Consider the following 23,878-nt stretch of genomic DNA (forward strand, 5'->3'; position numbering starts at 1 on the left):
TGGCTTCCCGTCCGTAGTATTTATGTTCACTTATTATGAAGCGAGCCCAGTCGTCGACTAGACTCTAGAGCGGGAGTTTAGTCGCGCCGCCGGCTTTGTGACAGTGACATCTATCAATTTTCGCGCCTTTACCGCGTTTATTTTTAACACTTATCTTTGCCCTTTTTGTATACAGCCAGGAAAAGTTATATTGTTGAAGTGAGTATCTAAAAGTTAGTAATTAGTTTTGAAGCGAATTTAAAAAGATTTTTAGTATTTTATAGACATATGTATGTGTGATGTGACCTATATTTCGATAAAGAATATTAATTAGAAATATATCTTCTATTATTTTGCAAGAAGGAAAATATATGCTAGCCAGAATATATTTTCAATTTATTTATCTACATTACCCGAGACATTCTCTGAAAATATATTAGTTGCCCTGAATATTTGCTTCATAAATTCTTTTCTCATTTTAAAACCATTTGTAGATAATAGTGCGAATAAGTTTAAAGGCTTATATTATTGGTAAGGCATCATTATGTAAAGTATTATTTGTATTACGAAACTTGTGTTTTCCGGGCTTCTTTAGCAGCGCACTGTACCTGTAATCTATTTATTATTGTCTTTGTAAAATAAAATAAATAAGTAGTTAGTTTGAATAATGAAACAATTTTTTTTTTAAATATAAATCCAGGTTTATAAACGAATAATGATGCGTAAATCACTTATTTTATGAAAATTGAAATGGAAATGCATTATGCATTGCCTGTTTTTCCCAATAATTCGTTAGTAGTAATATGGACAATGATTCTACTATAACCTACTCTCATGCTATTATGTTATGTTATTATGTTATTAATCTAGTTATCTTGGTTTAAAATTTATTAATATAGGAATCAAATGTGATCTGGGATCCTTCAATAATTTCTTTCAAATAAATAACTAGGTACCTAGTTCAAAATAGATATATATTTTAATCTGACTTTTTACACAAAATGAGAACAAATCGGGATTCCATTTCACGTAGAAGGTTTGTTAAATGTTAGATATATACATTTAACAAGCCTCAGTTATTAAATTTTTTCTATTATTTCCATCCAATTGTCTGAATGAAATGAAATGAAATTTAATAAAAATAAAACTACTGCAAGCTACCTAATATTAAATTCCCGTGCCACTCTAGGAGTGACTGCTATTATTCCGAAGACGACAACTGACAAGTCTTGCAACTTGACAGTACATTTTCTTACATAAGATAATAACAGTTAGAATAGGGGTCCTAGAATAGTCTATAGACGCTATTTATCTAGCAAATAGATAATATTATGCGCAATTGCAAGCTGGCAGATGCATCCGGTTGGGGTTGAATCCATCGCCGCATTCACCGCTGTATTGTGGTTTAACTTATTTCAATCAATGTTATTTATTTCTATAAAGCATATTTAGATAGATAGGCAGGACACAGAAGGCTGATCGCCTACTTATCCCTTAAAAATCGATCAGTAAAACAGATGTATGCATGTAGGATCGGGGCCAAATGAAAAACACTTTGAACTTCTTGAGATTTATTTTCAGACCACAATCTTAATTTTTAGATGTTGACCACAATCTTAATGCATCAATTCCGTACCTACTCCATTAGGATACACGGGACTTAACTTATATCTATAGAACTGGACTGGGCTTTTTTCAAAGTCATTTCATGAATAATTATTGTTTTAAGACCTAATTTATTAAAATAAGAAAAACAAGATTTAAAATAAAACCTAATATTATTTTGAATCTTGTTTTCCTTAATAATACCAAAAACCTGCAATTAAATATGGATTAAGAAATTTGCATTATTTTTTGTAAATAGTTCATTTAATATTAATGATACATCTCGTTCAAGGTTGTGCAAATGAAAACAAAAAATCTGTTTCACTTTCGAATGCTTTTTTTTCAGATGTAGTTATGTACTTACATGATCCATTTTATTTATTTATATTGCGTAATTATATTTCATATTATTAGTAAAATGGTTCCAATAGAGTTAAATATTAAAATTAAATTAATTACGCGGTTTATGTTTTCAGTCCCTACTATCAACATACAGTACGGAAATTTTCAAAGATTTTTCAACTTTGTTTGTCTAACTTAGCTTAATGACGTAGGTAGGTAAATACCTATTTTTTCACGTTTTATGCTTTATAGTTTATACTCTGTATCCATAACATCCTCGTTCTCTGTTGTTATAATTATTAAATATTAATTAAAATCTACTTCAGTTTTATGAATCCAAAGAACAGAAAACATGCATCGTTTTTATAGAGGTCATATCCCTAATTTATAGGGAAATAAAAAAACTAAAACATCGTTAAATATTTTGCTAAAGAATGAGCATCTAACTTACGACGTTTTATGGATATTATGGAAATTCATTTACAATTTATTTATTGTACTTATAAGTTATAACAAGACATGTTTATGTTGGTACTGATTATAATTTATTTTACGTTAGTGCTATTAAAATATTCTATGATTTCTGTTATAATAAATAGTAGGTAGGTACTAGGTATATAATATATATGCCAATTAACTGATTATGCATGCATCAATTTTTTCGTCGTAGATCGTAAGTCGTAACAAATTATAATATATATAAGTTACTGTAATGTAATAGTTTCGTCTACGGCTTGCCTGCAAATATTTCAGGATAAAAATCGTTAATCGTTTTTAGAATAAAGCGTTCGTCTTAAAAAACTCTTAGAAAAATTTACAAATAAGTACATCTGCACGCTTTTTATAAAAAATAGTATTGAACATTTTTAAATACAGCGCTCGAAAGTTATGTAAGCTGCTTGTTATTGTAACTTGTATTACGTAGAACTACAGAGACAAGAACTTAAATTTTCCACGCTCAAATAATTACAATACAGAAGTCAGTACAAAGAAGTGCAAGCAAAAGTTACCATAGTATAGGAAATTTATATCTGTTGGATAACGAGAAATTTTAATCTTTTACCTTTAGATAGCTAAAGGCAAAAGATTAAAAATTACTATAAAGTTAAGGATATTTTCCTGTGCGGATAAGAAGCGCACTAATAAACGCAACCACTGCCGCCAGCCAGACAGCCCGGACTCTAACCGAAATAGCAAGACTCAAGAGGCAGTATATCAAAAAACCATCTGTTCTAAAATCATCTCTCGAAAACGTTGCTAGCTCCCGTACCACCATAATGATATAAAAACTAAAGTATCCACGGACCTCTAGTATTACATAAAAAAATGTTTATTTACTTCATAAGTACCTATTCATTTAGTTTATTTGTGTATTGCAATAAATATTGACTATCTATAAAAGAATAAAAAAGCCTTCGTCTGATTAAACCAAGTGTGTTTTATTTTTAATTAAAATTACATAACCACATATTTTTGCGACTGTGCTAATTTGAATTATGTTAATTTTAAGCGTAAAAAGAGGACCCATTTGACCTATTATCGTAAATTTTATTCGATTTTCATACAATGGTCATGCACTTGTCGCTTCCGTTATTGTAATATAACTCAAAGTCAAACATTTATTTATTCAACTAGACTTCGTTTAGGAGCGCTTTTGTATAGTCAAAAAAAAAATAGTTACCTAGTAACTAGTTGATCAAACAGTAGACACTAGACAAATACAACTGTTAGGTACTGTAGCGTCTTGGATATAGACTCTAGAGTTATCTCCAAAGTATGAGAAATGGCAATAAGCTTGTTTTGTACCAAAGGGAACCAGAAACATACTAAAGCCACAGACTAATAATAATATACTACGTATACAACTAAAGCATTGAAATGAGGAGGTACTGCAAAACATAATAACTTTTATTATAATAAACGACTTATTATTTTTCTCGCTCAACAAGTTGTGAATTCACAAGCGAGATCATATTATGTGAGGAGTGTAAATATTTTGCTTTGTCTACTCTATTGTAATTAACAACACATCCAACTGTTTTACATCGTAGCTAATATAAAAATTAAATTTATCTTCGGAAAATCCTTACATTTCCAGTAAAATGTGATTATTTTCTTAATTATAAGAACTCGCAATTGCACGCCTCATAAGCGAAGCGTTGAGGTGGGTACTACTGTCACTTCGCGCAAAACATCTGATTTTTCAAACTTAAAATGTCTTTATGTATCATACATTGCACTTGTAAGATAATACATACACACACATATTAAGAAAAAACACTATTTTTAACGTTCATGATATTTTTGATGTCATTTTTGTTATTTAAACTAGTTAAAAAACAGTTTAAAAAAGTTCTGTCTTGGACGTCCGTGTGTCTGTATGTGCGGATCCTTTTTCTTGTTAACACGATAGCGACCGAAATACTTTACTAATCGAGTCTTTTTTTTTCTCTTACGCTTGAGTATGCTCAGGAATAGAACCCTTTCATTTTTTAGGGTCTGCTTCGATGTGGTTTAATTGTTATTAAATAAACAAAAATAATACTTAATTAATAAATATTTATTAAAAAAAAATTATGAGGCGTGCACTTTTGGATTTTCCAAATTATTTAATTATTGCTGTACAATTTATTCCATTTTCAATATTATACGCGATAAAATAAGCGCTTTTCCCGTAGCGCGGTGACCTTTACCCTTTGGGTATATAAGTCATATCACCATTATGATGGGTAGGTACTACTATATTGTAGCTCTATAGAAATACCGAACAGTGTAATTGACACAAAACATGTCGCTGAAATATTCCACTCACTCGGCACTCAATTCAAACTCGGTTCAAAGGGTAGCTTTAATATATCTACCCGGTTCTGACATAACATTATAAAGGCTGTCAAAAACATGAAGCCATTGTGAGGAATATTTTTACAGAGCGCAGCTAGTTGTGCTGAATAAACTACGTTTGGTTGTTGAAATTTAAGGATGTAAAGTTAGGTAACCACCTATAGAGAAAAAGAACCTTTTGCAGTTTCATTTTCTATTTTACAAATTTTCCCTTTGCTGTTATAGCATTTCTGTGACAAAACCCTTTTCCATTTATAAAGATTACAAAAATCAGAAAAGAAATGCGCAAACAATCTTGGTAAAACCAGTAGTCAGGTACTGGCTTACGTTCAGTTAAAAATTTAAAAGCTTCTTTAGTCGGTAAAGTAACAGAAGAAGGTAAAAAAAGTGACGCTTGAGTAACATAAAGGGAAATTTCCTTCGACGAATATTAAACACTTGAGCGTACTCACTTACTTTGTGACAAAGAACTAATTAAAGACATTATAGTATTTAAGGTTTCCCGACTGTCCAAGAATTGAGTTTGTGTCCTTCGTACTTTCTAAAGCTGAAACAATTGGATTGACTATAGAAAATAATTATCAAAAACTAAGTATACCTAACTACACAATAATGTAACAACTCATAACACGTTTTTTTTAATGACTTTATTTCGAAGTAATTTACTGATTTATTAGTATACAATTATCACATACAATTTTTACGTCTCAGTTTAAATAAAATAGATGTAGTTTCTTTTATTCGTTTAATTAATACGTCAAGTCTAGACATTAACCTATGTATTAACTTACAAAAAAACATTATTATATCAAGACTGAAACCATTGTCCGATGTTTATAAAAATCGAACCTTTACTGGTCATACTGTTATTACCAGTCTACTACTTAAGTTGTTGCTGCTATTCTATTTATTATTTATTTTAAGTATGTCTCATTTAATCCACAAAATATTCCTTTCGAAAGCTTCGCATGTTTATGATAAGCGACCGATATATATTTTGATCAGCTACAAATTCAATTGAAATGCGTGGTAAAATAAACGCACTGGGATGGCAGAGCGAGGCTGCTCCTTATAGGGTAATAGTACAATTTTGTTTGGACAGCACGTTCGACCTTCTCTGACGGTGCATCTTAAGTAGACGTATCGTCGTGAACACTGATTTATTGTTATGACATAACAATTTTTACCTGACGAAAATTTTCCCACAAAAATTTGAATAAAATCGCATCTTCATAAGTAACTACATACAATAGTACATAAATCTGTATATGTACGTCATATTTACGTATTAAGTTGTTTTGTCTACGCTTCAAAAACTCCAGAAGTTCTGCATCGTTTGAGATCAGTTTTGACATGATTTGTTATATAGTACGCATCAGGGAGTTTTGTAGATTTTTCCTCAATTCGTATCCGTGCAACCACAGTAAAGTGTATAGCTAGAGTTATGAATATGTTCATAAATAAACATTAATTTTGTTAATCCAGATACTAAATTATGCACATATTTTAGGATGGAGGTTGGAGTCCGGCTGATAGGCGTGATCCTGCGCATACTGAACCTGCTCCTAACGCCAATATTCTGGCTTCGAGCGCGCAACAACAAGCGAGTGCCGCCAATCAAAGATGACATCCTGCTGAGGAGCGCGACCGACCTGGCCGCTGCTATACGGAAAGGAGAGGTATTATTGTCAAACGACTTCAAAAAAAGGAGCTGATTCTTAATTTGATTGTATTTTTCTTGGGCTTGTTACCTCATTACTTTCGGCTGAGTGAACCGATTTTAATAATTATTTTTCTATTTCAAAGCTGGTGCCTTCTGTCTCTAGTTCTGACAATTTTAAGGCGGTTTAGTTTTTTGTTGAGATACTTAATTGTGTATTCTGAACAATTTTCAAATAACGAAATACATAAATTTTGGCAGTGAAAGTTGCATGATTAAATTCAAGTCGTGTTTTCTCGATATGGTGCTGGCTACATGGTGGGTCAATCATATTCTGGCAATGCTTGATGAGTAGTGTTTTTATATAATGTCAAAAAATTACAAAATAAACGTAATGAGTATTATTATATGTTTTTACGTGGGTTTTGTACCAATCCATAGTGGCTTTTATTCTGAAATCACGTTCCGTTTTGTGTGTAATAGGTAATGTATGTTTACCAGCTTTCCGCCCGCGACTACGTATGCACTTCACGTTACCAAGCGACAGTTTTCGTTTTCCATACAAATTTGTACCCTCTATTTAACTCCGGCTTGAAGTTTTGTGTTCCCGACAAAAAGTGTTGTTTTGCATGTTTGTTAATAATGAATTTAGTTTATGGGAGTAAATGTTTAATGCTTTCTCTTTGGTAAGATATACTTAGGTCTAATTTTTTTTCTTGAAACTCTCCAGTAAAAATAATTCATAATATCTTAGCTTCCGAGAATAAGATCTAAATTACTACTACATATATTGCGTGTTGCGAATCTATCTTTTAAAGTGTAAACAATATTATGTAAATAGTCATAAATTTTAATAAAAATCAAAAATATAAAGATAATATGCTCACAAGTATTTCAATGTTACATACTTTTTTTTCAATTGAAATAAAAGTGTTGTGTACATTCTCTTTTGGACTGAAAATAAAGCGTAATAGTTTGTTTACAATTATGCAATATAACCGGTTCGATATTTATTTTTATTCTCACCCAATTTTTACTTGTTTATATTTATTTTTAAAATAGCACAAACAATGTTGTATAGCTTGTTTTTGTTTGAACATTTTACCTGTGATATAATGTTACACTATAAAAATATCCATAAAAAGGGGTCGTGCAAAAAGTGTTGATGTTAATACGTATATTATACAAATTTTTAATTCTATGAGGTTCATAGTCTAGACTCTAGATGCAGGAAAATAAAATGTATAATGGTGTTGTTTTTTGCACCTTGTGTTATCTTGTTTTAAAAATAATTTGTCTTAATATAAGTTTTCAAATAAAGTTGTGTTAAACATTTGTTATTAAATAGTATCTATTATATTATGTTCGAGTCGTGTAGGCCAAAAATTACAAATAATATTTTTCATGGCCTGTCAGAGGAAATATTGCAGAGTGGAAAATATTTTATTCACCTAATGTCCTTCTGCATTTTGCAGGATATTTCCCGTTCACCGATGCACAATACAAATAAACTGCAAACCATTCGATACATGGATAAAAATTTAATCAGAATGGAAACAATAAGTAATTGTTGTATTCTAAATTCGGCCATACCGAGCTTTTGTTTTGAAACGATGAACAATTCACATGCAGAATTGAATTTAAATAAAAAATAAAACGTCGTTCGTAGCTGAACCGCATTGGCAATTCGATAGTTGCAAATACCTACATATTTACAAATAAAATAAAATGTTATAGGTAGCAGATGTAAAAATAGACTTTGCCTGAGCAATATCATTTTAGTCAGTAGTTAATTTACATAACGAGATAAATTGACACTAGCAGAAGAACTGTTATAAGAGCTTGCGAATTGTATTTTACAAATATAATGTGTATTATGTACCCATTCAGTTATGAAAATTTCGAATCACTTAGTCCACAATATATCTGCTCAACGAACGATGCATTATGTGGATTTATATCGACATTGGACAGTGCTTACGAGTGCACTCGTACAATATAATGTTACCAAATATACTCTCTGTCTATAGCTTTAATAATTCACAGAACTTCACCCCTGGGAAAACATGTGTCGTTATATTACCTACACAGTACACATCATACTGTCCAAAATGTTGATGGCAATAAACATTAAATTTCAGGCTTTTGTATTTACTCTAACTCTTTGACCCACCAGCTCACAAGTGAAAGAATAACACACGCTTTCATCGCGCGTACTCAAGAAGTGAATCTTCTTCTAAATGCCGTGGTCGATGATAGATGTAGTGCAGCTCTAGAAGAAGCCAGAGCATTAGATCTGGAGATCAGTAAAGCTAGACGGGAGGGAAGGGTGGAGCAATTGTTCAAGGATAAACCACTGTTGGGAGTCCCGTTCACTGTTAAGGAGAGTTGCTCTTTAGAAGGTTAATAATTTTACATTACTTGGTCAGGATTTCTGGAGGTGTTATAATTTTGGGAGCTCTTTAAAGTACCCTAAAAATGTAAACTCATCCTGTATCGCGGTGAAATATACCCTATATCATTCTTTAGACTCTAGTCTCTTAACTACTTCAAGACAAAAAATCTAATCGTAGAATCACTTCAAATAAACTTTCAAAAATAAATTTAAATACACTTTCGCATTTATAATATTGGTAAAGTTTGCCTACCCAGAGAAATAAAAGAATTAATTACAATGAGAACTATCCCTAGGTCTATCAAACGCAGTAGGATGCCTAGAATTCGCGGGTCGGAAGGCTACCAAAGATGGGGAAGCGGTTCGTCGCATGAAACTAGCTGGAGGCATTCCCTATCTAGTGACAAATACGCCAGAACTTTGCCTCGGGTGGGAAACCACCAATTTGCTTTCTGGGACCACGAATAACCCGTACTGCTTGAACAAAACGCCTGGAGGCTCTTCGGGAGGAGAGGTAAGATCTTAAACCTGCTTTAGACTAAAATATAATCGGCAATCCAACTTTATTTATGTATAGGGTGAAAAGTTTGAATCCAATAACGTTTTGATGTTATAATTAGTAATTATGTCTTGTTTTCAGTTTAAGATCAAGATTATTATGACTAAGTATATTAGCTAATAAATTATAACGTTTGAAAAATTTACAAGGTTCGTATAGGAAAGGTAAACATGTAAAATTAGAAAAGCTAATACAATGACGTATTCCCGTCCCAGTTTATGCGGTATCCACCATAATTTATTTACAGGTAAACTGATTGAGCTCCGCTTGCTTCACTCAATTATTGCTCTAGTTGGATTAACATCGTGTTGATGCGGTTTTGATATATGCGTATATTTCAGTAATAGAACTTAGTTGTCGTGAGCAGAAATATGTCAAGTTTTCATTTCAAGTCACAAACTTTGAATAAATTGTATTCAATTTTGGTTTTGATTAGACCCTTGTCCCTTACATAAGAAATGGTTATGATATATTCGAGAAAAGCTCTACACTTGAACTTTATACCTACTGCTTTACTTTGGATATAAAAAATATGTCAAAAGATAATATTTTTACATTAAAATATATTTCATTATTTGTATAAATAATATCGTTAAAGAGCACTTAGATACCTAACTCCGTCCCTATAGTATTTCATAAACAGACAATGATGTAATGTTTGTAAACATAGTGTGCAAATTGAGTACTTGAAGCGTGACTGTATTTGAACAAATATATCCTTCCAAGGATTATTTTCATCTTTGTGCATTTGTTTGGTCTATGGTCTTAAACCCGAGTAAAGAGGTCAGCTAGCTTGATTGATAGTTCTAGGGCTTTTAACTTAGTTTAAAAGTTTAAAATAGACTAACCAAACAGATTATTGTGTTAAAAATATTTTTGATTGCAATTTGAAATATCAACCTGGAGTAGAAGTTTGTTTCTAGAGCAAATATTTAACTGCATAGAATTTCAGACTGGAAAATAAATGGTTTTAGAAACTTCATTTCGTTGGAATTAAGAAAGATATTCATAGTAATTTTACCTATATTTTTTATTTATACCAACGTGGATTTAAATGTGTTCTGATACTGAGTTCAGTAACATGTAACTAGTTAGTTACATGTGCATCTTTGAAATAATTCTACCAAGATTTTTATGCGTAGTAGATCTTATATAGTGGATGTAATCGCCATAAAAGTATCTTAATCTACGTACTATGAAGAACAAAGCACATGTGTTGATATTCTGTTTAAATTCCGTATTTAACATTTTTGAACTTTCAGGCGGCCCTATTAGCGTGTGGCGCGTCACCAATAAGCGTGTCGTCAGATATCGCAGGCTCTATTCGCATCCCGGCGGCTTTCTGCGGCGTTTTTGGACACAAACCGAGCCCGGGTTAGTATTTTATATGTATTTAGTGAAGTAGGTTATTTAGATTATAGATAAATGTTTTATATTTTAGGATTGAGTTTTTTTTTGTCAAATCCTGCGAATTGATTTGATAATTTTGTGGTTAATTACTATGGGTCCAGATTTGTCTACTTTAATTTTATTGATTATCGCTAGCATTAAAAAATAAAATTAAACTTTTAATAATTAAAATCAATTGCCTAGCATGATCAAGACACAATAAGTGTTTAAAAAAGTACAAGACCTTTAACAAGACAACCCATGTTTGCCACCATAATATTAGTAAGATAATATTAGTAAGATGCTTGTTTGCGTGTGTGCATTTACATGCGGCTGTCTATATTTATGTTTATCTATACTTCTATACTAATATTATAAAGAGGAAAGGTTTGTATGTATGTATGGTTTTCACGCATAAACTACTGGACCGATTTTGATGAAATTTGGCACAGATAATCTTTAGACCCTGAGAAAGAACATAGGCTACCTTTTATTCCAAAATATGTACCACGGGCGAAGCCGGGCTGGATCGCTAGTGTATAATAATTTAGTAATATAACATGAGAGAAACCTATAACACCACCAATAAATTCCAGGTATAATACCAATAGAGGGTCACATTCCCACCCTTAACGATGAGAACTACAGCAAGTTCCTAGCGGTAGGGCCCATGAGTCGACACGCGGAGGATCTGCCCTTGCTCATGAATATCATGGGAGGCGACGCGTGTAAGAAATTGGATCTGGACAAACCGGTGGATTTCACAAAATTGAGGGTAGGTTTGGAAATTGTACAATAGTGGATATAGATTCTTTTGTAGTTAGCGGTTTCAAGTTATATTCCTGCGCTTAAATTCTTCGGTGACATATTTATAGAGTCAAATTCTTGTAAATTTAAATTTGTATAAAAAATGATCGGATCCAAATCCAAGGTATCACTGTCACATTTATAACAGTGGATCCACTAAAATAAGAAAGATTTCTGGTCCGCTCAATTCGGCTCAGTTCTTAAAACTCTATATCTTTATTCTTTGGGAAAGTTTGAAATGCCTTCAAAACGAAAATATGTATATGATAAAAAAATTGGTTGTCTGTAAAGTCGGCTTACTGACGATAGTTGAACGTGACAACGTCCGATTGTGCTTCTTTGTCGCACGTTCCGCGCTCTCGCTTGCACTTCAAGCCTTACATGGAACGCCTCAGAGCGAGGTAACGCCGCATGAGTCATGTTTTTTCGTGCGTGAAACCGGCTCTATCGAATTATAAGACGTTGTCACGTCAAAAACTACGATACATTGACGACGCGGTTGGCGCAGTGGTAAAGTAACTGCCTACTGAGCCGACGGTCCCGGGTTCGATCCCCGGTCAGGGCAAATATTTGTGTGATGAACTCAATTATTTGTTCTTGGGTCTGGGTGTTATCTATATATGTATTTATTAATTAATATTATATTTATCGTCACCTAGTACCCACAACAAGCCTTAATTGAGCTTACTGTGGGACTAGGTCGATTTGTGTAATAATGTCCTATAATATTAATATAATATATAATATTTGCAGGTGTTCGTAATGACGGAAGCGTCGAAATCAATAGCGCTGTCCCGAGTGAGTAGCGACATACAGCACGCGCTGCGCCGGGCTGCGCACGCGCTGCAGGCGAAAGGCGCGACACGGTGCTATGTGAGTGATATACACACACAACTAACATAATATACTTATATATCATAACCTTCCCCTTATATGTATAAGTAATATACAATAAGGGTATGCATATACCCTTGGCTTAACTTTATATACAACTGGCAAACACACTCCTATACGTTCCTTATTTGAATTTACACTTCAAGCAAATTCACTTCTATTACTACAATTTGACATTATATACACACTAAACTTATTTGCTATGCGTTCCATTTGACACTTTATATTCGCACTATTAGATTTCTCACTGCAATATGTTCCATTTGACACTTTACACGCACTATTAGATTACTCATTGCAATACGTTCCATTTGACACTTTATACACACACCATTAGTTCCAATACGTAAGAACAATGAATATAAAAAAATACGAGTAATACTCAAGGTCGAGTGGGGTAATAATATTATTTTTTTCAGGATGATTTTAAAGATCTCGACGATTCGGTTGAGATGTCCATCTCCGTGTTTTTCGCTATGAAAGACATTCCAAACATGCTACAAGACCCGGCTAATCCTAAGGTAAACTTTTTTTTTTCACTTTTTGTCTTTAATCTCTCACGCGTCCTACTATAACATACTGATTTAGTTACGAGCAAATAATGTACGTAGGACGCGTGAAGCTTTAAAGATACTAATTCTTAGAATATTACATTTAAATTAATATAACAATTTGAATTTCAGCAAGACAAAAACCTTTTTACGGAACTGATAAAATACGTTTTTGGTCTCGGATCTCGATCTCTTCAAGGGCTGGGTTTCGCACTCATACACAAGTCAAATTTATTCATCCCCGATAATAGAACTAAATACTATCAAGAAAAAGCTGAAAAGTTTAAGGAACATATCCAGGTATGTAAAGCCAATAATTGTGTGGTGTTTTAAATAACTAGATTGACAATCCGGCTCGAAGGACCGCGTGAATGGACGGTAATAGAATGTTGAATTAATGAATTAGATATTATTGAAAATGTACGCTTCACGCGCTCATTTAATAGTTTTGTGTTTGCCTTAAATTTAAATTGTAGGTGGAATTATCATACCGCTACGAAAATGAATCGTTTTATTTGCCAAAGGTATATTTTAGATGTGTTGCAGATTACCTAATTGATCCTTTAAAATTCATGTCATATTTAAAGCAATTATTTTTAAGCTATTGCATAGCTTCTATTGCGGGCCTTGTGCGCGGGGACCGAATCGAGAAAAAACCTCACGCTGCCCACTCCGACGGGCGAGGAGGTGTGGCTTGAAGGCATAGCATGCAATAGCTTTACCGCGGCAGTCCCCGAGTGCCACGTCTTTTTTTTTTCTTATGTAAATTGTAAACATGTTTTTCTCGGTTTCTACGTATTTCTAAGACGATACTTATAATTATTTACGAATTATTGTCTCTTCTTGCAATTTTCGTAATACTGTAACGTTTCCGATCAACATAATGAAACGCGTCCGGTATTCCAGCGGTTGCTAGGCGACACGGGCGTGCTGCTGTACCCGGCGCACAGCGGGCCGGCGCACGCGCACGGCCGCGTGTTCGTGCGGGCGGCCGGGGTCGCGTACACCATGCTGCACAACGTGCTGGGCCTGCCCGCCGCCAGCGTGCCCGTGCCCGCGCGCCCGCTGCCGCTCGCCGTGCAGGCACGTGCCCACACACACACACACACACACACACACACACACACACACATACCCCGCACACACACACACGTATACATATCCCGTGCGCTCACACACACACGCACACGCATACCCCGCACGCTCACACACACATACACCGCACGCTCGCATATACACACACAACCGAAGTTCAAGCGAAGAGTGAACGGGTACCTTCTAGGGAAGGGCGCTCCATCATAGGCCACATCTCAGCTTATCATCAGACGAGATCGTGGTCAAGCGCTTCCCTATCACACAATAAAAAAAAAGCCACACACCACACATACAAAGACGAATGATACAAACGGGCACACGAACATCCACTTACGCCATGCACACACAGACAACACATGCCTCACAAGCATAATCACAGCAGGCTGCTGCAGATGTAACTGCCCATTAACAGGCACGATGGTACTTATGCGCAGTAATCCCCACACATATTTTACTCGCGCTATAGTTACGTTCCTAAACGCTAATTACTAAAGGAAACTTAACTAACTTTATTATTGTAATATACACATACCACTATATTTTATTAAATGTAATTAATTTTTGTAATGCATATAGTGCTCATTTTTTATTAGTTGTCCATCATGTCCTATATTTTTTGTGTATTTTTTATGTAAAACAATCGATGTACAGCTGCTAATGAGCCTTAATAAAATAAAATAAAATAAAATATTATTTTTCCAGGTTATAGCAGCTCCAAATCAAGACCGCCTATGTTTAGCAGTAGCCAAAGAATTGGAAAACGCCTTCGGAGGCTGGCAATTTCCCCATGCTTAAATTTTAGGATACTACTTGTAAATAATTTATTGTATTGTTATATCAGATTGTTGTTATAACCGTAAACAATATAACTAATGTCAAGATAAAAAATATTTTTTAAAATTATGTACAGATTTTTATTGTGAATGTTGTAATGTAAGACACTTTTTAAAAGAGATTTTTACATGTGTTTCTATAAATAAACTGATGAAAATAACTGAATGAAATATCAATTGAATAATGCCAAAATATATTTTACAATTAGCACACCAAGTCCACTTTCATATACCTATGCATAAAGTATTAAGATTATTTTGTGCGCACAATGCACATATTGTAATAAGATATTTGAATTGTGAATATTATAAAATACATACATAAAATAAAAGTAATTTTTAGCACAGAGAGTCATCTCTGTTGTTGTATCATTCATAGTTCATTAAATTTACTTATAAAGTTGAATGTGATACAGCCACTAGTATAACGTGGTATTGTTGGATAAGTTGAAAGTATTCTTTAGGATAAGTACTTATTTAATTCTTCTCTGTTTCAATGAGGATTTAAATTCCCATCTTTTCTATCGAAATGGAATGAAGACCATTAATAAAAAATATTTATGGACTGTCATAAGTTTTACATTATTCATGTTATCAATAATTATAAATTTAAAAAATACCTACTAATTTAAACTGGTTTTTGCCTAATATTTATTGTAAATAATGAAATAATATACAACAATTTTAATAAATATAATAGTACCTATATTATTTAATTTGGTCTGTTTACAATTATTATATATTTTAATGAAGTAAGACTATCTCGAAAAATCTTTATTTTGTTGATGTTTTTTAATGTTTGGTTTTGCTACAAAATAAATCTTCATGTGATAATGACTTTGTTTTAATTCATTAACCCCATACATACCCCATGGCATTTATATGACAGAATAAACTAATAATAAAATGTAAATAACAGCAAGTTGTCTTAGAGCAGGAACTTGTTGGTTCTATGTCCAATTTATCTCCGATACTATCTAATATCTATCATTATGGTTATGAAAGTAAAAACATTTGCTTTGCATATTTAAACCACCGATATTTTCTGCCAAGCCCGGAATACAAAAACGTAAGTATAATGTTACCCAATTTCTCTAAATCGTTTCCAATATAAAGTATAACATAGACCTATGTAATATGCTATGCTAGAATATCACAAATAACTAAATACTTAACAGTTAGTAACTTTAAATTTAATTTAAGAAAGCTAAATAAATACCACTCCCTAAAAACTTTTCGGCGAAACTAACCGCCTGCTGCTGCGCTATGTTCTAAAGTTTCACGAATGACGAAAGCAAATTTCTAAGAATTTAAATAAAAATAAAAAGTGCTCCTAGAACCGTCTTTAATGATCATTCGTTCGTTTATCTAAAAAACAAGGGAAATTCAAATAATTTACTACATTTCTTGCAATTTTCTTGCCGTGAAGAAAGAAAAAAAATTAACACATTATTTTACCGCCAAAATTTTAATTTTTTGTTTGTGTTTCTAAAGAAAGAAGAAGAGTCTTTTTGTCAATGTCGCGTTAATATATTTATATATTTTGTTCTGATAAGTAAATCTATCCTTAATATTTTAAGCTCAAGAGTTTGTTTGATTGTTTGAACTTCAGAAAAAGAATGGGTTAAATTCAGTGTTAGCAACCTGAAGTGAGCTGATTATCGTACCAGGGGCGTAAAATTATCGTACATTAGGCGTTTTTGGTTCGAAATTATCGTACTTTTTAGAATAAAGTCAATTATAAATAAATAAATCATATAAATTGTAATATTGATAAGTATGCAAGTTCTCTATAGTTAATCTTTGTTTAACTACCTCTGTCAAATCAACGGGACACTGAAACCCAAACGTTTTACGTGCCTTAATATTCATTATACTCTTTGGTTTTACGCGTGGTACAGACTACAGACCTCAACCGATTCCATTTCCACTTTATGTTCAATAAACGCGCCAAGTTTAAAATTCAATCTGACAAATTTTCACTGTTCCCATGAAAGTTCGATATGAAACACGTCAAAATTTCATATTTGTATGGGTGAATTAATATAAATTCTCGAATTTTGCCTGATAGAAATTATCGTAAAATCAGCGTACGATAATAACATGCTATCGTACATCGTACGTAGGCACCAAATTATCGTGTTTGTACGATAATTATCGTACGGTTGGGAACGCTGGTTAAATTGTAAACAGTATATTATATTTTATGGTTCATTTACGTATTTATGTCCGCCACAGAGCCACAGAGCAAGTAATATTGATTATTTGTTCTGTTCGCTGCGAGCTTCGTGACTCGACGAAACATTCGTTACAATATTCGAGTTTTGACGCGAACTACATGTTCCTTTTTCCTTTGATTCCGGTAACAAAAATACGCGAATCTCTTGAGGCAGCTCGATAGTCCTCTATTTACACATATGTATATTATATATGTACATTTGCTATTACTATTGATGCGATTTTTGCGATTATGTGAATGTAGCATAACGTTTCACAATTTTTCGAGAGGATACAACCTCGATCTCGTAAAACAAATATGGATACTTTTCATATTTGTTTTACTTGCTAAAACTTCACTATCCTATGGATACAGGATCAAATTAATACGAAATGTTTCTATTTTGTAAAAACTAAAACCTTATTATAAATTTTATATAGCAAATATTATTAACCTTTTCTCTCCTATGTTCCTGTTAACCATATTCTCGTTTTTGTATTGAATCAATAAATAAATAAATAGCTCTCCACAGTTGAAAACAGGAAACGAGAGCCGCTCGAATCAATAGCTCATTTTTTAAATAAAAAAATTTATTGCAATAATAAATACATTTTAACAATTTTAAAAAGTTTTAAACAAATGATTACAATTTTACCACTTAACACATGGCAACTTAACGCCGGTCGACATGCGATGATGAATAACGTCTGTGCTTGTGTCTGTGCTAAAGTCACTGGCAACATTTTTTAATAAATGTAACGACGTTCTTAGCGCGTGTGGAATGACGCGCCGGTGAATTTTTAGTTTGTAATACTTGACGTAATTTTATGTGCCCGAATTAAACACGAAAGGTTAACAAACAATATTTACTACAAAGATTTTACAAGTGATTGTATAGTTCAGTGTTCTAAAATCGCCTGTTATTCTTGCAGATTTCACAATGGCCGATCAAGTTGATTCAATGTCAGATGCAGAGCTTCGCACAAAACTAGCCGAGCATGGGTTCCCGGTTATGCCGATTACGGCATCAACGAAAAAAACTTTGGTCAAAAAGTTAAAAATGGTATTGGATAATAAAAGCAAGCCTCGAAACAGTGTTGACAGCAAAGTGGAGAATAGGCGCTCTCTTGCGCGCTATTCTAGTGGTGAAGAGTCAGATTTAGATACAACTAGTGCTAAAGAAAAGCGGAACCGTCGAGTGACCACTGGTGGTGCTATGTTACCGCCAGTGACGAGTAGAAGACGAACGCCGGTAAAAAAAGATTCGCCAATAAAGCGTGGTTCCGACAAAGGTTCCGAATCTGAAGAGGAAAAATCTCCTGTGCGAACACACGAAGAAGTGGAAACCGTGACTACACGCCGTGTAACGCGCACCTATGCCAACGATCAGGATGATTATGAGACCGGATCTGACAGTGATGTTGATGTTGATAAGAAAACTTCAACGCCGTTCCGTAGCAGCTCACGCTCCAGTGACTATATTTCCAGCACGTTACCGACACATGATACATCTACAAGTCCACCTAAATCATCTATTTTCTCTCGTCCCTCCCTTTCTACAAACTATTCATCTTCACTTTCATCGTCTGATCATTTAAATTCAATAAGGTCTCGGCTTGGATTGACATCTACTTTAGGAGACAGGTCTTCTATTAATAATTATGCATCAACATATTCATCAGCAAGTAACTATCAACCATCAACAAGTACATATCAACCACCAGCGAGCACTTTCCAACCTTCAGCTAGCAACTATCAGCCTTCACTGTCTAGTGTTGATGAGACGGAATCCCCATATTTGAGCAATTTCACAAGACGATTGTCAGCTCTCAAATCTGACCCACCGAAAACAACATCATATTTGGACAGAGATACAACAAACGGAAGTACAATATTGCCCCGCAGGTCGTATATAACAGGAGTATCTCGAGGTGATGCTGTAGACTACAAGGCAGTCAATGATAAGAAATTCTTAAAGAATAACATGGTGTCCCTCGCTCTGGTTGCACTGGTTGCTCTTTTTTTTTTTTGCTTATTTTTTATGTACATGGTTAAGAGAAATGATATAACATCTGTAGTGGACGACCAAAACAGTGTGATTCCAATATGTCAACTGAACATCCCTGGTAACAGGCCTGGTATTAACTGTGTGCCCAAGGAACAAGTCAGCTATGCAAAGGATCTATTGAAGGTCATACATCCAGAATTAACTACTCGAGCAGCTGCCTACAAATGTAATAAGCCTGGTGTAATGCCATATATGACTGAAAGGGAAATACTTGATATTGCTAGTGCAAGAGCGGAGGCTGTTGATATAAGCCAATGTCGCATGGATTTGAATAACTTACAAGTTTTGCTGATACACAATCCTAGATGGGGAATTAATGTTGTTCAATTGAAGAATTTGTATAGTAAAGATGTTGATTACAGCCCTCTGTCTACCACAGATGTTGTAGCACAGCAACGGAGCAAAGGCAGTATCGCTTTAGCACTCTCTGATCCATCTACTCCTGTGTCATGTTTATTTGTCAACACGCTATACTCAGCCGGTTCTACATTCATCATAATTGGAGTCATGGCTGTTGTTGTATTGGGAGTACAAAAATGCTACAAACTATATTTAAACTACCAAAAGAAGAAAAGTGAAGAAATTTATTCCATGGTAGAACAGATCATTGATGTTATATCTCAGGAGACGGAAGACAGTGGTGAGCCATACATATCAGTGGACCATGTGAGAGATACACTAATATCTCCCCAGAATAGAGAGAAAATGGCTTCAGTTTGGGATGCTGCAGTCAAGTTCATTCAGAAAAATGAGAGTAGGGTGCGAATGGAGGTTCAATCTGTTGATGGAGAGGATTGCAGGGTGTGGAGATGGATAGCGTCGCACAATAGCCCCAAACGCAGTGCGTCATGGCAAGGACAAGCTTTTGAGACTCAAGAAGGATCCGTCAACAACCTGACCGTTTCACCGACCCCTTGCTTGAAAATCCGTAGCATGTTCGAGAAGAACGACACCAATCCGAATTTAAGAACCGTCATCCAAGATGTGATCCTGGAAAAGTGTGACCGATGCAACATTCTTCATATTGATATTGAGAAGTCATCCTGCTGCGTTTACGTGAAATGCGCGAGCCCGACGGACGCTGGCGTGGTCTATAAGAGCCTGCACGGCTGGTGGTACGAGGGACGCCTCATAACCGTCAAATATCTGCGCTTGGAGAGATACATGCAAAGATTCCCCAACTCCCCGTCTTCTGGCCCCTATCTGAAACCGTCGCGCCAACAACGAAGATCTTGGGATGAATAATTGAATTTTATATTAATTTGTGACTTAACTCTTGACATTGATTGTCCTGACATTTAACAGATTATTTATTTTTATTTTTTAATGCCTTAAACTAATTTTTCTCGGGTATGGCTGTTGTATTCATTAAAGCACTCTCTTTAGTGCGGTCTCATTGAATCGCCGATTACCTTTTATTGTTTAGTTTGATTCATAATAAAATATGTGCACAATAATTAGCCCTGATTGTAATGTTTACATAACTATAATATGCATTTCTCAGATTGTAAATTACAAATAAGACCTAAATGTCTATAGATGTAGAATAATGCCTTATCCAAATTTTAGAAATATGAAAGTAAAATTTGTTTTTCGTGTTCATGTTGTAAATATGTGACATCACAAAGTTAAAATAGTTTTTATGATGTAAGTTAAATGAGTCATAATGGCTTGCATTTGTTGATTGAATTTACTGTTTTGGAACAAATTGTTTTAAAATGTCGTAGTTTTATAGGTAGTTTATATTTCTAATTGATTTTCTTAATAGGGTTCTTATCTTAATTCTCCATAAAGTGTATTGTGTAAAGCAATGGCACAACAATAATTTGTGTTAATTTCTAAGATTGACATATTTTATTTTGTTTAAGTACTCTTACTAATCCTTAGTGTAGTTATTTTTATGGATTGATTTTCACTTTTAATAAAATATGATAAGATTATGTGTTGTTTTTTTTTCCATATCCCAATTACCCTTTGATTAAGTATATATAAACAAAGTTGCTGTCGCTGTCTGTCCGACCTTATGTTTGTTTAGATCTTTAAAACTACGCAACGCATTAGGTTTTTTAAATAAATAAGAATGGTCTTTTATTTTTTGAGGAAGGTTTGAATTTGTTCAGTTTTCTAGAATGTGGGCGAAATCGCGCGCGGAAAGCTAGTTGATAAATAAAATATAATCCATACTAATATTATAAATGCGAAAGTAACTCTGTCTGTCTGTCTGTCTGTTACTCAATCACGCCTAAACTACTGAACCAATTTGAATGAGATTTGGTATGGAGATATTTTGATACCCGAGAAAGGACATAGGCTACTTTTTATTGCGAAATATGTACCACGGGCGAAGCCGGGGCGGACCACTAGTCTCATATGTATCACATCCTCGAGTTTGAATTGTATGTTACCAGTAACAGTATATTATACTAGCTTTCCGCCCGCGTTTTCAAAGTAAAACCGTGGGATTTCTGGTATAAAATCTATCGTTTGTGTTAATCCAAGTTACCATCTATACGTGTGTTAAATTTCATTGTAATCGCGGTTCAGTAGTAGGTATTTGCGTGAAAGAGTAACAAACATACACACACATCCATCCTCACAAACTTTTGCATTTATAATATTAGTAGGACAGGTAATTGATTCTTTATTACACACACAAAAGAAATAGAGGCACATAAAGAACAGATAAGAAGAAAGTACCTATGTACAGACAGGTATATGTAGTTATAATAAAAAAATATTTCACATATTTAGCGCCTTCTAGGGGACTTGACACGGACTTAAAGAATTTAATAAAAACGTGTGTTAAATGAAAGCTTTCGTAGCAATGATCCAATCTATACTAATATTATAAAGCTGAAGAGTTTGTTTGTTTGTTTGAACGCGCTAATCTCGGGAACTACTGGTCCGATTTGAAAAATTCTTTCGGTGTTAGATAGCCCATTTATCGAGGAAGGTTATAGGCTATATATCATCACGCCACGACCAACAGGGGTGGAGCCACGGGGGTGAAACCGCGCGGAGCAGCTAGTGATATTATAAAATACTAGCGGTCCGCCCCGGCTTCGCCCGTGGTACATATTTCGCAATAAAAGGCAGCCTATGTTCTTTCTCAGGGTCTAAAGATTGTCTGTGCCAAATTTCATCAAAATCGGACCAGTAGTTTATGCGTGAAAACCATACATACCTACATACAAACCTTTCCTCTTTATAATATTAGTATAGTATAGAAAAAGGAATATAAGGTGCACACGTTTAGGCGTCAAAGTAAGACTGCGAGATACTAAAATAAAATGTGGCTACGTCTCAACGTGCCACTTCCGAAGCGCTAATCGTAATTTATAGTTTACTAGAGGTCCGCCCCGGCTTCGCCCGTGGTACATATTTCGCAATAAAAGGTAGCCTATGTCCTTTCTCGGATATCAAAATATCTCCATACCAAATTTCATGCAAATTGGTTCAGTATTTGAGGCGTGATTGAGTAACAGACAGACAGACAGAGTTACTTTCGCATTTATAATATGAGTCGTTTTCAAAATAATTGTACATTGCTACAAAATGTTTGTCCACCTAAAAAATCTTCGAAAAAAATATGGTTACGACTGAAATAAATCATTGTTAACGTTTTACAGACTAAACTTAAGCATACTGCATATCATTTCTGATAAAAAGCAATGAATTGCGATTCAAATTCTTACATAAATTTAATGTGAAAATAAAGTAACAAAAAAAGCTCCATACATTTTTTATTGTCCCCTATGTGGACGACAATGAAAACCAATATTTTTATCAGAATTTTTGTATGAAACTTCCTATTTTTTTATATCATAATTAAAAAGCAATGTTTGAAGTGTTATATCTGATAGATTAAACTATTTAAATTACCTTAAATAAACGAAGAATGACATATTATAAAAATGTCCCTATCAATCGTTACAATTTCGTGACACTGATTTATTGACATAATTAACCAACTTCTTGTATCACAAAGAGGGGGAATCTAACTCTAATCATTGGCAACACTGGTCATGTCACGAAAAGTAAGGTCACATTAACGCGCCGCCATTTTGTTCGTCGTCCAGACACGGAAGAAGTCCTGTAGTGTGCTGTGCAAAAAATTTAGTTACATTTTCCTAACGACGTATTCTCAACAAAAGTAAGTACATTTTGAAGAATTCACCTACCGCAATTGTAATATAATTAAATTATGACTAGAGTAATAGATTACACTTTCAATCTAATGGTAAATGTGATTATTTTTTGTGTAAAAGTATTCCTTAGGTTATTTTTTACATGTTACTGACGAACAATTTCTTGACATTTACTGACGTCAGTAAATTGTAGACGGTAAAGCTGTGGTCTCATGTGTAAAGTATGAAAATAAGATATTAAAATCTGTGTTAAATTAATGTAACGAATAAAAATAAAGGAGAAAAACAATAAATCTCTCAAGATTATTTTTTTGTAACTACAGGCCATACTTTTTTAAACCATGATGTAGGGTTAGTAAAGTCGGGCTTAGGGACTTGACTTTTCCTGGGATCTGATAACTTTTTTATAGTGAAAGCGGATCAGTGAGTCTTGGCCTCCAATTTTACAAGTGGTTTCTGATGGGATAGCGCTTGCCTTATTGCATTTAGTGTTG

The 23,878-nt window shown here is 34.0% G+C and overlaps 2 protein-coding genes and 1 long non-coding RNA gene across 3 annotated transcripts in view; 2 read left to right on the forward strand and 1 right to left on the reverse strand.

The window, feature by feature from the left end:
* Window positions 1–23,878, reverse strand: part of LOC149485003 (uncharacterized) — a 126,006-nt gene that overhangs the window by 58,873 nt on the left and 43,255 nt on the right. The window lies entirely within an intron of this gene.
* Window positions 38–15,784, forward strand: LOC149485006 (fatty-acid amide hydrolase 2-A-like). Its single transcript, XM_089699697.1, has 11 exons — window positions 38–198; window positions 6,278–6,446; window positions 8,604–8,829; window positions 9,119–9,336; window positions 10,644–10,755; window positions 11,367–11,545; window positions 12,331–12,450; window positions 12,891–12,992; window positions 13,155–13,322; window positions 13,929–14,105; window positions 14,820–15,784. The coding sequence occupies exons 2-11, from the start codon at window positions 6,279–6,281 to the stop codon at window positions 14,910–14,912; spliced, it is 1,563 nt and encodes a 520-aa protein (XP_089555823.1). The 5' UTR covers window positions 38–198; window position 6,278; the 3' UTR covers window positions 14,913–15,784.
* Window positions 17,892–21,176, forward strand: LOC149485007 (inner nuclear membrane protein Man1-like). Its single transcript, XM_089699694.1, has 2 exons — window positions 17,892–18,019; window positions 18,101–21,176. Exon 2 carries the CDS (start codon window positions 18,109–18,111, stop codon window positions 20,479–20,481), a length of 2,373 nt encoding a protein of 790 aa, XP_089555820.1. The 5' UTR covers window positions 17,892–18,019; window positions 18,101–18,108; the 3' UTR covers window positions 20,482–21,176.

This window comes from Colias philodice, chromosome 10 (genome assembly GCF_061535455.1).
Source record: "Colias philodice isolate Cphi_HAF_F1 chromosome 10, ilColPhil1 Martin Lab GWU primary, whole genome shotgun sequence".
Classification (NCBI taxonomy): Eukaryota; Metazoa; Arthropoda; class Insecta; order Lepidoptera; family Pieridae; genus Colias; species Colias philodice.

Bases quoted from the DNA above. Each gene is read 5' to 3' on its own strand.
- LOC149485007 (XM_089699694.1), top strand. From the start codon at position 18,109: ATGGCCGATCAAGTTGATTCAATGTCAGATGCAGAGCTTCGCACAAAA.
- LOC149485006 (XM_089699697.1), top strand. From the start codon at position 6,279: ATGGAGGTTGGAGTCCGGCTGATAGGCGTGATCCTGCGCATACTGAAC. The intron at 8,830-9,118 runs GTTAATAATTTT...AACTATCCCTAG, and splicing joins GGAGAGTTGCTCTTTAGAAG to GTCTATCAAACGCAGTAGGA. The intron at 10,756-11,366 runs GTTAGTATTTTA...AATAAATTCCAG, and splicing joins TGGACACAAACCGAGCCCGG to GTATAATACCAATAGAGGGT.